This window comes from Typopeltis vanoorti, chromosome 22, assembly GCF_054136105.1.
Source record: "Typopeltis vanoorti isolate ZY-2024b chromosome 22, IOZ_Tvanoo_1.0, whole genome shotgun sequence".
Taxonomy (NCBI): domain Eukaryota; kingdom Metazoa; phylum Arthropoda; class Arachnida; order Uropygi; family Thelyphonidae; genus Typopeltis; species Typopeltis vanoorti.
This window is the reverse complement of record NC_143570.1, coordinates 55,535,489-55,551,046: the sequence shown is the minus strand read 5'-3', so window position 1 is coordinate 55,551,046 and position 15,558 is coordinate 55,535,489. Positions and strand designations below refer to the sequence as shown.

At 35.2% G+C, this 15,558-nt stretch overlaps 1 protein-coding gene across 5 annotated transcripts in view; it reads left to right on the top strand.

Annotated features, from left to right (window-relative positions):
* Positions 1-15,558, top strand: part of baz (par-3 family cell polarity regulator) — a 503,422-nt gene that overhangs the window by 276,682 nt on the left and 211,182 nt on the right. For 4 of the 5 annotated variants that reach the window (XM_090412010.1, XM_090412009.1, XM_090412005.1 and 1 more), the window contains exon 9: positions 13,064-13,201. In XM_090412010.1, coding sequence (XP_090268136.1) covers positions 13,064-13,201 — 138 coding nt within the window. The remainder of the gene's footprint in view (positions 1-13,063; positions 13,202-15,558) is intronic. The other variant, XM_090412006.1, reaches the window with a different exon arrangement.

The window sequence follows — 15,558 nt, the reverse complement described above, 5'->3', positions numbered from 1 at the left end:
TATGTTTTAACTTATATATATTTATTTTCCCTTCCTGAATGGAAGCTGTTTTTTTTCCCTTCATAGTTTGTGGTTTCGATCACTATAATTTTATTAATCACTGGGCACAAGGACCTTTGATTGGTCAAGGTCCTTGTGCCCAGTTTAACAGTCAAGACCAGATTCCTCTTCTCAGATTTCCACTTAAATAATACTACTCCTCAGCTTTTCTTTTTTTTCCTCTCAAGACTTCCCTTTTCATCTCTCTGACTATTAACTTTGTAAAAATTTAATACTGGAATACTGCTCTCACCAAAAATAGAAGTTTTTTTGGTACACCAAAATCCTCTATTGAACTTCTTGATACCATCCAAAGAGAGCAGTTTGACTAATCAGCAATCCTTTCTCATAGACTCTCTGGCCGGCCACTCTCTCAGAAAGATCAGTGTGGAAGCACTGTTTCTTCTATAGCTATTTCCATGGGCACTGTTGTGATGCCAGCAGAACTGGCATCACCGTTTTCCCCTTTTTCTGGAAATTTACATACAAGCAATAACTGTCTAACATCCCTTTATAGTTGAATTGCTGCCTCTGTGAAACTACTCCCATTCATCTTTCATTCTATCTGCCTTGATTCTGTATAACAGCCTTTTCAGTGAATTATTTCCTCAAAGATTACAACCTCCAGTTCTTTAAGATTATTGGTATGTCCATGAAGTCAGAAGACTTATTGTGTGAGATCCATTATTCATGCACTAGTCCTTATTCACACAATACCTTTCATATCTCTCCTTAAACTCATTCACTGACGTGAATTATCACCAGATTGGATTTTCTGGACCCTTATCCACAGATGACAAAGACTTGCCTGTAGGCTTTGCAACCTCTTAGGTGTAAGAGTGATATTAAAAAAAAAAAAAAAAAAAAAACAGGCCTTAGAATTTTGAAACTATGCAAGTAATCATTTATCCGAAAACAAGTTACCATATCCAAATGATCAATATACTATTCTTTCTTCCTCTCACTTTGATTTTTGAAATTAAGTTTTTCTACAAGTTTTCTTGTAATTCACTCTTCTCAGAAATTCATTCTTATATTCCTATAAAATTTGGATTATCATATATGTTCTAGATGTTATTTATTAAATTTATATGCATAATTCCTCCTGATTTACGCTCACGTGTAGATCTACACTTTTTACCGTGTATGCATTCGGAACCGAAATCCTATGGAATAGGTTGGTTACTCCTTATTCCTGGAGGTATCCTATGTCTCGAAGCGTGTGTTCACGGGGCCGGTTTGCCTGTTTGCAGGAGGAAAACCCCCAGATGAACTGGGGAGAAAAACCCTGTTGGCCATGCCCAAGACCGGCTAACTAATGTACAGAAAACAACTTCTTCTTCTTCTTCCTTTTTTCCTCTTTTTCCTTGCAGTGTCGAGGGTTTTCTATTTATTTAACTACAACCATATGCAAGGATAAGGTGGTTAGCCCTATGCCTCCCCAGTGTATCCTATGTCTGTGGAAACGTTGAGTTCTCAAGGCCGGTTTGTCTGCTTGTGAGATGAAAAATCCTGCTGTCCACACCCAAGACCGGCTAACTTGGCTTTGTCTGAGAAAGATCCTAGGCTCCTCACATCAGTGACAGGAATCGAACTCAGGACACTCCTTTCTCAGGCATACGGTTGTGAAGCACACAGCCATCGGCTAACCACGTGGACTAAAAAAAAGTTCTTCCTCTAGTTGGCGACTAGAGTTGAACTCGAAATCTATCTTCGGGCAGTTTAGCGCAGAGGAGTGTAAACACCACTTCCACTGAGCTACATAGGCTCCAAGAAACAACTGCATCACACATTGTGATTTCCTCTTTTCACTTGAGAATACGTGGCTGTCTTGCTTATCCATAATTGAAAAGAAAAAAAGAAAGTTTTTTTTTATGATATTGATTTATATAAGAAGAAAAAGGTGTTTATATAAGGTGTTGGAGAGGATGGTGAGGACTGGGATTCAGAATCGGGTAGATAATTGTTAAGGGGAATTATGTTTGAGCAGTCTGTTTATGTATCACAAAGTTACAAATTCACTAGATAAGGGAGATGTATATACAGTGGTATACTTGGATTTTTTTAAAGCTCTCTAATAGATTGCCACATGAAAAAGTGGTAACTAACTAAATTGAAATGGATGGGGTTGTATAACACACTAGTGAGTTGAATAGCTGATTAGCTGTCAGATAATTATCAGCAGGCTGCATATGGGTGAGATGTTATTTCAAAAGAGGAATGTCAACATTGGAATGCTGTTTTGGAGTCATTATGTGCCACAGAAAGTTGCTGTTTCTGTGCATTTGGAGATGGGAAATTTTGTTCATTTATGGAACTAATTTCTGAGAAAGAAGCGCTTTTTTAGTACCTAGCATCACTTCACGAATCAATGTAGGAGTCATACATTTTCCATGTATGACTTCTACATTGATTCAGCCTTATTATGTTCCCTGGTCTGGCTCCCACTAATTGGGACATTAGTAAAGTTCAAAACCAGTCCAGGTAGTAACTCTTCCCTATAATGCATAGTGGTGTATGAGGTTTGACACAAAAAAAAATGAGACTAACCCTATAGCTTGGGAATGGAAGGCGGGAGGGAAGAGACAAAGAGATGGTTATAGAGCATGTTCTAACCTGTCACTGTGAGATAAGGCTCAACTCCATCCCTTTACTCAGTACAAGTGGACGCATGTTCAAATATAGACATTTTCTTACCCTCAGTCGGAAAATGTTGGAGCGCAAGAACGAACATGAGTTAACATCAACTTTCTTGTGAAACCGAAGAAATCTGCGATGGAAACTTTTCGATTATTGACTGAGATTTACGGTGAAGAGTGCATGTCTCATGCAAGCGTTTTTAAATGGCACAATTGAAGGCAGAGAAAGTGTGAAAGATGATTCCCCAGACCCCCCCCCACACACACACCTAGCAGTTACCGATGACAACTTTAAAAAAAAGTGAGATGTGATTTGAAAAGACAGAAGGTTGGGTGTTTGAGCTGTAGCTGAAAAAGTTCATTTGGGCAGAGAAAGTGTTCAAATGCATTTTAATGGAAGAATTGAACATGAAAAAGGTTTGTGCAAAAATGGTTCCAAAAATGTTGTCAGATGAACAAAAAGAACATCTCAAGGAACTGCGTTTGGATCTTTTGCAATGCATTAAGGATGAACCAGATTTGTTGAATTTGTTAATTACCTGTGATGAAACTTGGATATTTATGTGTGATCTGGAAACCAAGCAATAATCAATGCAGTGAAAGCCAGCAACATCTCCAAGACCAAAAAAAAAAGCATAGCATGAGTCGTTTGAAGTTCAACGGCATGTTCATTGTTTTCTTCGATATCCAGGGTATTGTAATGCAGAGTGGGTTCCCAGTGGCCAGACAGTAAATCAACAGTATTGCCTTGAAGTGTTCATGAAATTGCACGAACCCGTCAGAAGGTAATGACCAGAATTGGCGGAGAAACGGTTGGATTTTGTACCAAGACAATGCTCCAGCCCACAAAGCTTTGTCTGTGAAGCAGTTTTTGGATAATCACAACATCACTGTGCTCGAGCATCCACCTTATTTGCCAGACCTGGCTCCCTGTGACTTCCACCTCTTCCCAAAGATCAGGTCGCTGCTCAAAGGAACACATTTTTTGTCAGTAGAAGATGTGAAAGCAAAAATGACGGAGATCCTCAACAGCCTTTCAGAAAATGATCTGCAGAATTGCTTTGAACGTTGGCAGCATCATATGCAGCTGTGTGTTAACCAGAAGGGAACTATTTTGAAGGAGATTAGTTGATTTTCTCAATTTGTTAAATAAAAAGAGATCCAGACAAAGTCTTGTTTTTTCTGTGTCAGACCTTGTCTATGTCCATGAGATAATTGTCCATGAGAAAGTCTTCTTTGCATTATAGGATACTAAGGTAATTTTTAAAAGAACAGCTTCTATACACAAGTAGATTAGTCATCAAGATACTTCACATGCTATGTTTGCTTACACAGGGATAAGGATTAAAAGAAGAATATAATTTCTTCTATTGAATATAATTTCTTTTCAAGTATAATATGAAGTACGGAAATCATAAAGAAGCATTTCACATTGAGATACACATCTGAGAAAGTATGTATCTTTCGAAAACTATTTTAAAAACAGTTCACTGCGAGATGTGACATTTAATGTTTAAGTAACATTTATATTGTTAAATTTGTCATATTTCTTACTGTTGTTATACATTTTCTGGGGCACACAGGTGCATGTTATACACATGCCTGTGTGACCTATTCATATTCTTAACAATAAATCTTCTAGACCATAGCATATGTTATAGCCTACAAAACACAAGCCTCTTTATAACATACTATGATTGTTAAGAAACAATATATAAAACTGAATGGTTTTGTTTAATTAATTCATAAACAATAGTATTCTTGTGCAGTAATAATTCCTTATCGTAGTAATTTGAAGCCAAATATGTTTTTGACTTATGTGCTGTTGGTACAGTATTTTTTTTTTTTTATGCTCCTCATTGTCATAATTTTCTTATATATCAAACACAATGTCTTTGTTTTAATCTTTTATGCCACCAGTTAACCCCCCCACACACACACACACTCCCCAATTTTCATCAAAAATATATCTGTGTTCCCAGTCATTCACCAGCTCATTTATTTCTAACTTGGATCTCTAGTCCATACATTAAAATTGATTTGAACTGTCATGTATACTGCTAGGTTGGTCTTTTGGTTGATTTTTCTTTTATTCTATATAAATTTATTCAGTCCTGTCACATTCCATATAGTGTAGCTGTTACTTCCTTAAAGTGATGGCCCTTTTCATTCTTCTTCTTTGTACTTTCTGTATTTTTTGTTCTACTTCTGAGCATGTTTTACTTTCCTATTCTTCATTCTACCTCTGAGATCTAATGCACTGATGTGCCATGTTTGTAGTATGATATGTTGTTATAGAAAAGAGGCTGGGATAGAATCCTGGTGTGCATGCATTACCCTAGCAACTGCCTTCATATGATCTTCTGATTACCAATGATGGTATTGTGCTATAAAACACTGAATTATTCTAAAAGAGTCATATCATAATTGGTCTTTGGATATACCAGATGAAGTGATGAGCTCTGAGCTTAAAGATCCAGGAGTGATAGCTGTAAGATATTCTCATATGTAGGGATGATGATAGCTTCAACAAACTTAACACATCCAGTTTCTTTATAAGCATGATATTTGATAATTCAACTTCCCCATCGGGATCTACTCTCTAATCCCCTCAAATGTTTTAATGTAAAAAAAAATGGGTATGCTGAAACTGCTTTTCATGAATGTAATATCTCTTCTGTACACAACGCAATAAGGAGGAACTTCAGAAAAAAACTTCTTTGCATAAACTGTGAGAAAAATATCTTTCATGCTCCAGGGTGGGTGGGGAAAAAATGACAATACCAGAGAACATCTCATATTGGAGGTAATAATGAAACTTATCATCTCCAATATACTTAGGGTGCAATAATAAAGAAATATTATTCCTTTATTATTCCACCCACTAATTAAAGATAAAAAATTAAAATTAATAGCAACAGCAAACATATGGTGTTGATTGAGAGGATGAATGTTGAACGAGAGTAGGTAACTTGCAGAGAGAGAGAGATTCTGAAAGAAGTGGAATTTATCACAAATGAATTGAAGTGTGAAAGAAGAGATTGGAAACAACAAATGTGAAGCAAATCAGAGTAGGAGTAAGAGAGTTATGGGATAATAGAAATGGAGAGAATAGAAGAACCAGTAAAAGAAAGAGAATGAGAGAAAGGTGACATGGCAGGAATCGGGGATGGAGAGATGCAGGTAAGCAAGTAAGAAATGGAGTAATACGAGGTGTGATGTATGGTGACTCAATGATCCACAGTGTGCAAGATAGAATGCCTGCAGTAATGATAGTGTGACTAGGGCAATTAAGCGAGTTGATAGAGTGTCCGGGGTGATTCTGATGGTATGCACAAATGACTTGAGTGGCAGCATGACTTGGGCGGCAAGAAATCTGAGGTTTATGCATGAAGTTGTATGGAAGAAGACAGAGAGAGCAAAGATAGTGAGTGTGATGCCCAGGTATGATAATTCAGAACCATGGAGTAGAGCGTCAGTAATGAATAGTATGATAGCCAGAATGTGTCTAAAGAGAGGCTTGGATTATGTAGATGCATGGAGGGCATTTGAGGACAGAAAGAAACTGTATAGAAGAGATTGCTTGTATTTGAGTGAAGAAGAATGTAGGCATTTGGAAGGAATGCTTAACTGTTGTTCCCCAAACAAGTCAGCATGTCAATGCAGGGAAACCCGAATTATCAGGGTGAATGGTAGCAATTCCTCTAGTGGGAATAGTCGCTTGGGAGAAGAGGAGATACATTGTGTAATGTTGAATCCAGTGGGATCTGGAGGAGATAATTGATAGATATAGAAATAATGACATGGCCTTGATGATTCTTTATACAAATGTCAGGAGTATTTGGAATAAAGGAGATAAATTGGTGATGCTGATAGCATTAGCCTGTCCAAATACTTTTGGGAACACTGAGACATGGTTGGCAGAAGATGATATATTGACAGGAATACAAGTGGCAGGTATAGTGTTTTTCAGCAAGATAGGAAGGGCAAATGCAGTGGTGGAGTACTACTTATGATAAGTGAGGAGTTGGGTCATCTCAGAGTGGAGGACTTGAATAGCAATGGCTAATGGGGGTGCTCTTGTTTTAGTAATCTGATTGCCTTTTATAATAAAGTGACAAGAGTGGTTGATGAGGGAAAGACATTTTCTGCCATTTTTTTATTTTTATTTTACAAAGGCATTTGATAGGGTGCCACATGATAAGTTGATATTTAAGTTGCAGCAAATGGGTTTGGATATCAGGTTTGGCGATTGGCTGTCTGATAAGTATCAGAGAGTTGTGTGTGTGTGTGGAGGGGAGGGAGGGAGGGGGGTCTTTATCAAGGAAGCAGAAGGTTACAAGTGGAACCTGCAGGGCTTAGTGCTGGGAGCTGTATTGTTTAACCTTTATATCAATGACATTGTCTATGGATTGCAAGGAAATATTCAGTTGTTTTCAGATTATGCGAAGCTAGGAAGAGGATTTAAATAAAACGAACAGATGGGGATATCAGTTTAATTCAGCTATATGTAAAATCTTGAAGTTTTGAGATACATCGATGGAAGGATTCATACTCAGTTGGAGAAACTGTACTGAAGGAAATGGGGAGGCAAGGGATTTGGGAGTGATGATTGATAGAAGCCTGAAATTCAGAGAACATATTACAAGTTGGTGAAGATAACCCATAGGATTGCTGCAATACTGAGAAGACACAGCAGAGATAAGTAGTTATCCATTGTATAAAGCCCTAATCAGACCTTGTCAGACCATTGCCAAAAGTTTTTGGCAAGGTCATTATGGTCACAATCTCATAAGTTAGAATATGTTATGATCTCTTCTAAGTATTTACGTTGTAGGTAGAAATCATTTTGTGATTCCAAAAGACTAGCAGGAGGGGGGGGGGATGAATTTTATAATTCTACTTTTATATATTTTGAAATGTGCAAGGACCTGTTACATATCTTTTTGTCATTGCACATTCTTGTTGCAGCTGGATTGATTTTTATTATAATTCAGTACTTGAATCCATAGTCATGCAGATTCATCCATTTAGATATTCAAAATTTGGCCAAATGTTATACAAATTAATAAATCCACTCTGATAAGTTAAAATTAATATTTAGTATATATAGCGGATGTGTTTATCTTAATTAATGGAAACAAAAAATGTCACAGTAAGAGAATGTCATTATGTTGATGTTGCTATGATTCAGTGCATAAATAGTGTTCTAATAAAGAATATATACAAGGGGGATACCCCAAAATAACTGAAATCTTAACTTGCTGCATGTGCATTTTCTAGTTACAGATGATGATGCTAAACATTGTGAGTATGCAGTTTTCCACACCAGTCTGGCCAGTAGAGTCCTTCTGTGTTAACTGGTTCATTGTTTTTTTGGCTACTCTTTTGTTAGTGCTTACAAGCAAGTTTGGCAATTTTGTGATGGCTGACCACAAGGAATAGAGTGTGTGCATGAGGTTTTGTTTTCTTTTGGGTAAAACTGCAGCTGAAACTATTGTTATGTTTCAGCAAGTATAAGAATAAAGATGGCATTTTAGGTCAAATGCAAGTCTACGAGTGAGTTTCCTGTTTCAAAAATGAGGACATATCAGTTGAAGACCAACCACGATTTGGCTGACCTTCGACAAACAGAAATGATGAATTGATTGCTATGCAATCAATGAAGATCGTCAAAAGACCATCGAGTAAGTTTCTGAAGAGACTAATTTGTCATTGATTTCGTGCCAGTGAATTTTAACAGAAGATTCGCAAATGAAATGTGTGTCTGCTCAATTTGTGCCTTGTTTGCTCACAGAGGATTTAAAAAAAAAAAAAAAAAAAATTAAATGTTTACTGCAATTTGAGGGGACAGTCCCCTTTTTTATTCCCTCGAATAAAGAAAACCATGAATGGACAGCGATTTGTTGATGTGGACAAAGTGAAAGAAAGTTGCTGGAGGCCGTAAACAGTATTTCAGTGAACAATTCCAGAACTGTTTCCAGCAGTGGAAAAAATTTTGATTTAAGTGCATTGACTCATGTGGAGAGTACTTTGAAGGAGACTAGAATATGGTATTATGAACGTTAATAAAAATTAAAAAAAAAAAAATTGGTTAGTTTGGGTACTCTCTCATATGCAGTAAACTCTATTATCTTGGATAGTTTGAGAAGCACTCATTGGATAGTCGATTTTTTTTACATGCAGTAGGAACCTGTAGAATAATATTTTCCCCTGCACATACAAATTTGTGCTAAAACAGTGCCGTTGTGTGTTGGATATGTGAATTTCATTATTGCTATACAAATGGTCTTGGTTGCTTCTTGAATTTCATTAAACAATTATTAATTTATATCATAATCGATTTCCTGATAAGTACCCCCAAGCAAGGTGTGTTCAAATTACTATGACAGCACCGTATGATTAAATTTACATTATTATTAATCTCCTATATATCAGTCTATTACTTCTGAGCACTCAAAGCCAAATAACTGGGAGGAGACCTCTGCATCATCTTTCATGAATGTGGAGAACCAACTATGGCTTATGATCTAACGTCCAGTCCTCGCCTTCATGTTGTGTGCCCTGTTAGTAGGTATCTACTGAATGAACGAGGATTGGCTGCCAATTTGGGACTTAGCTGACCAAATTGTACTCTCCATTGATTTAAACCATAAATGCATATGATGATGCAACATGATGAGATTAATTTATAATGTATACAATCATCATCATCGTCGTCTGTTCATTGGACATCCACAGATGTCATATGGTCAGTGATGCTCAGTGATGTGCCACTCCAGTCCTTACCATGTTTATATGTACACATTGTATACAAAAAAAAAAAATATATATATATATATATATATATATATATATATATATATATATATATATATATATATATATATAAAATGCTTGAAATGTACTTTTGTTTGGAATGTGAAATATGAGCTTCTTAAAACATTGCAGAACACTTACACCATCACATGGAGATGCACATACAAAGCATATTCTAAAAACATATCCCTTCCATCTTCATGCATTTATCAAATAACACCAAACCAAAGTTTGCAATGTAAAATAGTAAGTTTTTTTCTGCACACTGCACAAATGACAATTATTGCTGGTAACTTACTATATTTGTGCACTTAATTTGTTTTGGAAATTAAATATAATTTAATTTGTGCAGTTAACAAAAGTATATAAAAGGAAAATAAATATATTTCTTACCAAACACTGGCAACCAACAGTTTTTACTAAAAAAAAACAACAACATTGTGATGATTTATTAATTTATATCAGTTTTACGATACCATATATTTCATCACATCTCATCTCATTAAAAAAAAACATTAAGAAAATAATGTTTTCCAAAATGCTAGGATTGTTCCTTCATCCCACCGGGTTTTTCCCCCTTTTTTTTTCATAATTTTTTTGTATGTTTATTCCCTTTATGTTGCCAAGTAATAAAGAGAACAATCTTGAAAGTTTATTTTTCACTTGGTTAGAGTATAATACATTTAGTTTAATCCTTTATCCAAGTCTGAGCAAACAAAGTTTGCGCCTGAAAGTATCTTCAGAACTGGGGTAAGGTGGTACAACACCAGGGCAATCCTTGCAAAGGTGGAGCAAGCTACCAACACTCCTATCTCAGTATCTCCCATAATGCAAAACACATCTCCCTGCAGATATGTCTAATGTTATGCATGTGTTTTGCATTATGGGAGATACTGAGATAGGAGTGTTGGTAGCTTGCTCCACCTTTGCAAGGATTGACCTGGTGTTGTACCACCTTACCCTAGTTCTGAAGATACTTTCAGGCGCAAACTTTGTTTGCTCACACTTGGATAAAGGATTAAACTAAATTTATTATACTCTAGCCAAGTGAAAAATAAACTTTCAACATCTTTCTCTAAATCCAGAGTAATTTATTAAAAAAAAGGGTGGCACACCATTTGGCATTTCCTATAGGTGGAGATGACCTGCTAATACTTCTGCCTGGTATCTCCACTTGGGCCTGGCTCCCACTGAAGAGACCTCAATAAAGGTCGAAACTAGTCTGGGTTGTGGCCCTTCCCTTAATGCATAACATTAGACATATCCGCAAGGAGATATGTTTTGCATTATAGGAGATACTGAGACAGGAGTGTTGGTAGCTTGCTCCACCTTTGCAATGAGTTGCCCTGGTGTTGTACCACCTTACCCCAGTTCTGAAGATACTTTCAGGCGCAAACTTTGTTTGCTCACACTTGGATAAAGGATTAAACTAAATTTATTATAAAGAGAACAATCAATGAAATGAATTAATAAATCATCACAATGTTTATTTCTGCAATTACAGTTCCTGTATTTTGTTATGTAGAAACTGTATGCTCATGTTGGGTTAAGAAATATATTTATTCTTCTTTTATAAACTTATATCAAGTGTACAAATTACAGTATACATTTCATGTAATTTGCAATAAATACTGCAGATTGCTACTGATAACTGTGAGGGAGGGGAGGGGGGGCTTTCCATTTCATAACAGGAACTCTGATTTGCCATTACTTCACTAATTTCAAGATGATGGAAGCCTTATATTTTCATCTATTTTCCTCTGTATGTGCATGTATATTTGATTGTGTGCATTCTGTATTAATTTTAGAAGTTAATATTTCAAAAACGGAAAATCACCTGGAGAAGATAAGCTAGGTTCAGAACTATATAAATATGCAGGAACAAGATTCAAAGAAAGACTCTTATTATTTTTAAATAAAATTTACTCAACTGGTATTCCCCCCCCCCAATAGAATGGAAAAAAGCAATTGTGATTCCTATCTTTAAAAAAGGTGATAGAGATGACCCTAAAAACTATAGAAGTATTAGTAGAGATTCCTGCTACATGGAGAAGTAGCTGGAATAAACATGCATTATCACTTCGCTGACTTCAAGGGATAAAACTGAAGTGAAAAGATCAGAAGACCATAAAGTTCTGATATTCTAAATTATTATTAATGTGTGGTCATGGTGTCTAAAAATTTCTTTTAGACATCAGAGAAAAACTAAGACACTTAAATAACTGCCTTATAATTTGTCTATAAGTTGGATTGAGTGAGTTCTTTAGAATATTTCAGGAATTTGTTTCCACAGCTTTATCTGCTGGTGCTGCTTCTCCACATCTCATAGTTAGTTTTTTTTCTCATTTGTATTCTTAAAATTCTTAAACCATTACTTCCTCTAAATTTGATTGTGCAACTTGTGTCTTTTGTGAGATTAAAAGTATAGTTTGTCTTTTCTAAAATCATTTCTGCTGACACATCTGCCTTTTTTTTTTTTTTTTTTTTAAACATCTGTCTGCAAACCACTTCTATAGTTTCTTTTCAAGAATCAGTAGAATTTCTTCCTCTAGCTTAATTTTCTTTATAGAACTTTGTCCATGCTTCCAGGTCCTTACTAATGATAATATTTTTCACAGTTGATTGTGATACACTTCTGTGTGTTTCTGAGTGCATCTTTGTCACTGATGTGCTAACTTCAGGTTATCTTATGTGCTGCCTGAGACCAAACAAACAAAAAAATGAAAGTATGTTTCTCTGATCATTTGGAGACAAAAGCAAATATCTCATACATAAATATACAAAACACGTACAATTTTGCTGGGTATTAAAAAAAAAAAAAAACTGAGTGCACATTTTTGTTTATTCTTTTATTTGATAGCATGACATCTTGGAAGGATTTTATTGCTTTGCTCTACTCCCCAGTATATACTTGTCACTGAAAAGATATTATCATATTTCTCTCATTAAATTCGAAGGAAGAGAAAATTACATGATGCAATAAATCAGTCAATTATACTTATTTTTAAATACATTTTCTAAACGAAAAATTATAGTAAGTAGTATCACATTAAACTGATACCACCTATACCCAAAATATGTCTTCTTAGCTCAGTTTTCATTACAATTGATCTGTGTTATTGACAGTGTGGCCAAACAAAATTACATCTGCAGTGCATAAGCCTAAAACTGCCTTGGTTCATTATAGTATAACAAGAACATTCATTACCATACAAATACTATTACAAAATGCACATTTCATGGTTTGTGTCTGATAATTTTTTTACTTCTTTTATGAATATATTATCCATGAAAAGTTCATTAGTAAATCAGGTAATTACAAGTTAAGTAATTCAAGAATGATGCTTTAGTGACTTAACATGATTTCTTTTATCAAATGATCTGACCACCAGTAATTAGAACAGTTGTGTCAGAAGGTTATGATCATATTCTACTTAAATTTACAACTTAAATCTAATATTTCAATTAGTATAAAATTATTTCATTTTATTTAATTATAAATAACAATGCAAAATTAAAATACCAATGCCCCTTGTTAAGATTTCTATAGTGCTCTCTCTCTCTAGCAGGTGGAGTTAGCACTAAGGTAGCTACAGTTACGCCTACCAAAAAAATTCCATCCACTCCTGTCCGTCCACCCAATGCTGCTCTTGCTTCAAACACCAGAAAAATTGGGAAAAAAATACAGATTCAGTTGGCCAAAGGTAAGTTACTGTTCTTTTTTATGAATCTAGTTGAGAAGAAAAAATCTTGCTATTCACAGTTACTGTAGGACTAAATTCATTTGTACAAACATGTGCAACATGCAATTGGTCATCACATTCCTGATATGCATACTTCAGTATGACATGAAAAGTTTATATTATAACTAACTTCCTATCAACATTTTTCCTATAAATTAGTCAGTTATCTGTCAGGACTTCAATATTGCTAAGTATTATGGTATTCTGAGCCAGTATTCACTGCATTAAATCACCTAGATCTTGGTCATTCTTCAGTCCTTTTTCCTGGCATTAAATACCTGTTTTACTCTCTTTTTTTTTTTTTTTCATTCTGTTTAAATAACCATACCACCTCAGATTAGCTCTGTTTAGACATGCCTGAATACTAATAATGTCATGTTCCTAACTAATATTTTTATTTTTAATATGATTCTGCTATTGATGACATCTGTTTAGTCACTCTAATTTTTCTCAGAACTCTCATATCTTTGGCAGTCTGTGAATAGCTGTTTTATTTCTCACCCATACATTAAAATTGATTTGTCTTGTCTCCACTTTAGCATTTTGACTTTCTCTCTTATTTCACATAAATTTATTCATTGATTCCACACTATGCCAGCTATACTTAGTTTGTTGTCCCTCTCCATATATAATTAGTTATCTTTACTAAAAATGGTACCTAAACAGCAGAAAGATTTTACTTGTTATGTAGGTTCCCAATCCAGGATGCAGCTGATATTTCTGCCTGTTTTTAAGTCTTTCTTTTATTGCTCATTTTCATACTACATTTGCAATAGCTGTCACCCATTTCACTAAGAAATCTACCTAATTGTACTGGACTTAATTAAGAGTATAACATCTGCTAGAGAGCAAATGTGAACATCTCTGATTTTTTTTTTTATTATGTTTATTGCCAGTTTCCTCCTAATGTGATTGATATAGGTGGTGAATAGTGATGATGATAAGAATAGTGTCCACCCCCAGTCTTAACATCAGACCATCTTCATTCTAACTGACTGGTGACTTACAACTCAAAAGTGCATTATGAATTGCTCAGTTCGAAAATCATATTTGAATAGCTTTTTCCCATGTCATCTTGTCATGCATTTTCCAGACCTCTGAAATGTAAATACAGATCCCTGCAATATTTCCATGATTCCCAACTATTTGTCTCAAATCCAGTCCTGAAAAGCACTATTTGGGTTAATCTTGCTTGATCTCCCCAGCTTTCACAGTTTTCTTAGCCTCTTCTCAAGTAAGCTTATATAAATACATGATAATTACAAGGAATTTCTCCTACTTATTGTTTTGTTATATACTACGAAAAACTCTTGTCCAATCATTTGGAATTTGGCCTTCTGAATTATATAGTGTAACTGCTATAAACATTTACACCTCCATATTTGAGCAATTCCTGGTTGAATATTATCTATTTCACCTTTCTTTCCACATATCTAGTGTTTTTCATGAATTTGTTTCGCCTCAGTATTAATGTTCTCTTGCATTTCTCTTGAATATCTTTTGTATTCATTTAATGCTTTTCAGTATAATGATCCAGACATTTAGAATATCTTTTATCTTCAATTTACATGTTACTTTCATCATCTCTAATTCCTTTTATAGTATATTCTTATCTCCATTTCTTATCTTTTTCAGTAGTCCCCACCTCTTGGGGGGGTGGGACATTTTGTTAACTTCCTGATACTTATCGGGAGCATGAGGTTGGTAGTATTTGGAAACAGGTACAGGTTGTGAACATGCTGTTTTGTGTACATCATGAGGTATAATGTCAGAACTCGATGCAGTGCTACTGCAAAGTTATGGCCAAAATGAAAATGAAGGATATTGAATGCTGTTTTGTTGTCTTTTTTTTTTAGAAAAGGTTGTCAACTTGAAGAGGCTAATTCTTTAGTTGAAAAAAAAAAAAAATATGCATAGGTTGTCATGATTTTTGCTTTGTTTTTCCCTTTATTTTTTTCAGAGAAAATACTCCAGAAACTCAAACCTTTAAGTATTTACCCTTTCCCAGATATATGTGTTACTTAAAATTGATAAATGTATACACACCACCACCACCCAGACTGGCTTCAACCCCCATTGAGGTCTCGTCAGCCAGTCTGGGTGGTGGCCCTTCCCTTAATGCATAGCATTATACATGTCTGCAAGGAGATGTGCTTTGCATTATGGGAGATACTAAGGCAAGTAGTGATGAGAGCTTGGTCCACCTTTACCACTCTGAGTTGCCTCAGTCCTGAAGATACTTCAGGTGCAAACTTTGTTTGCTTAACTTGGATAAAGGATTGGACTAAATTTATTATAGTCTAATCAAGTGGAAAAAA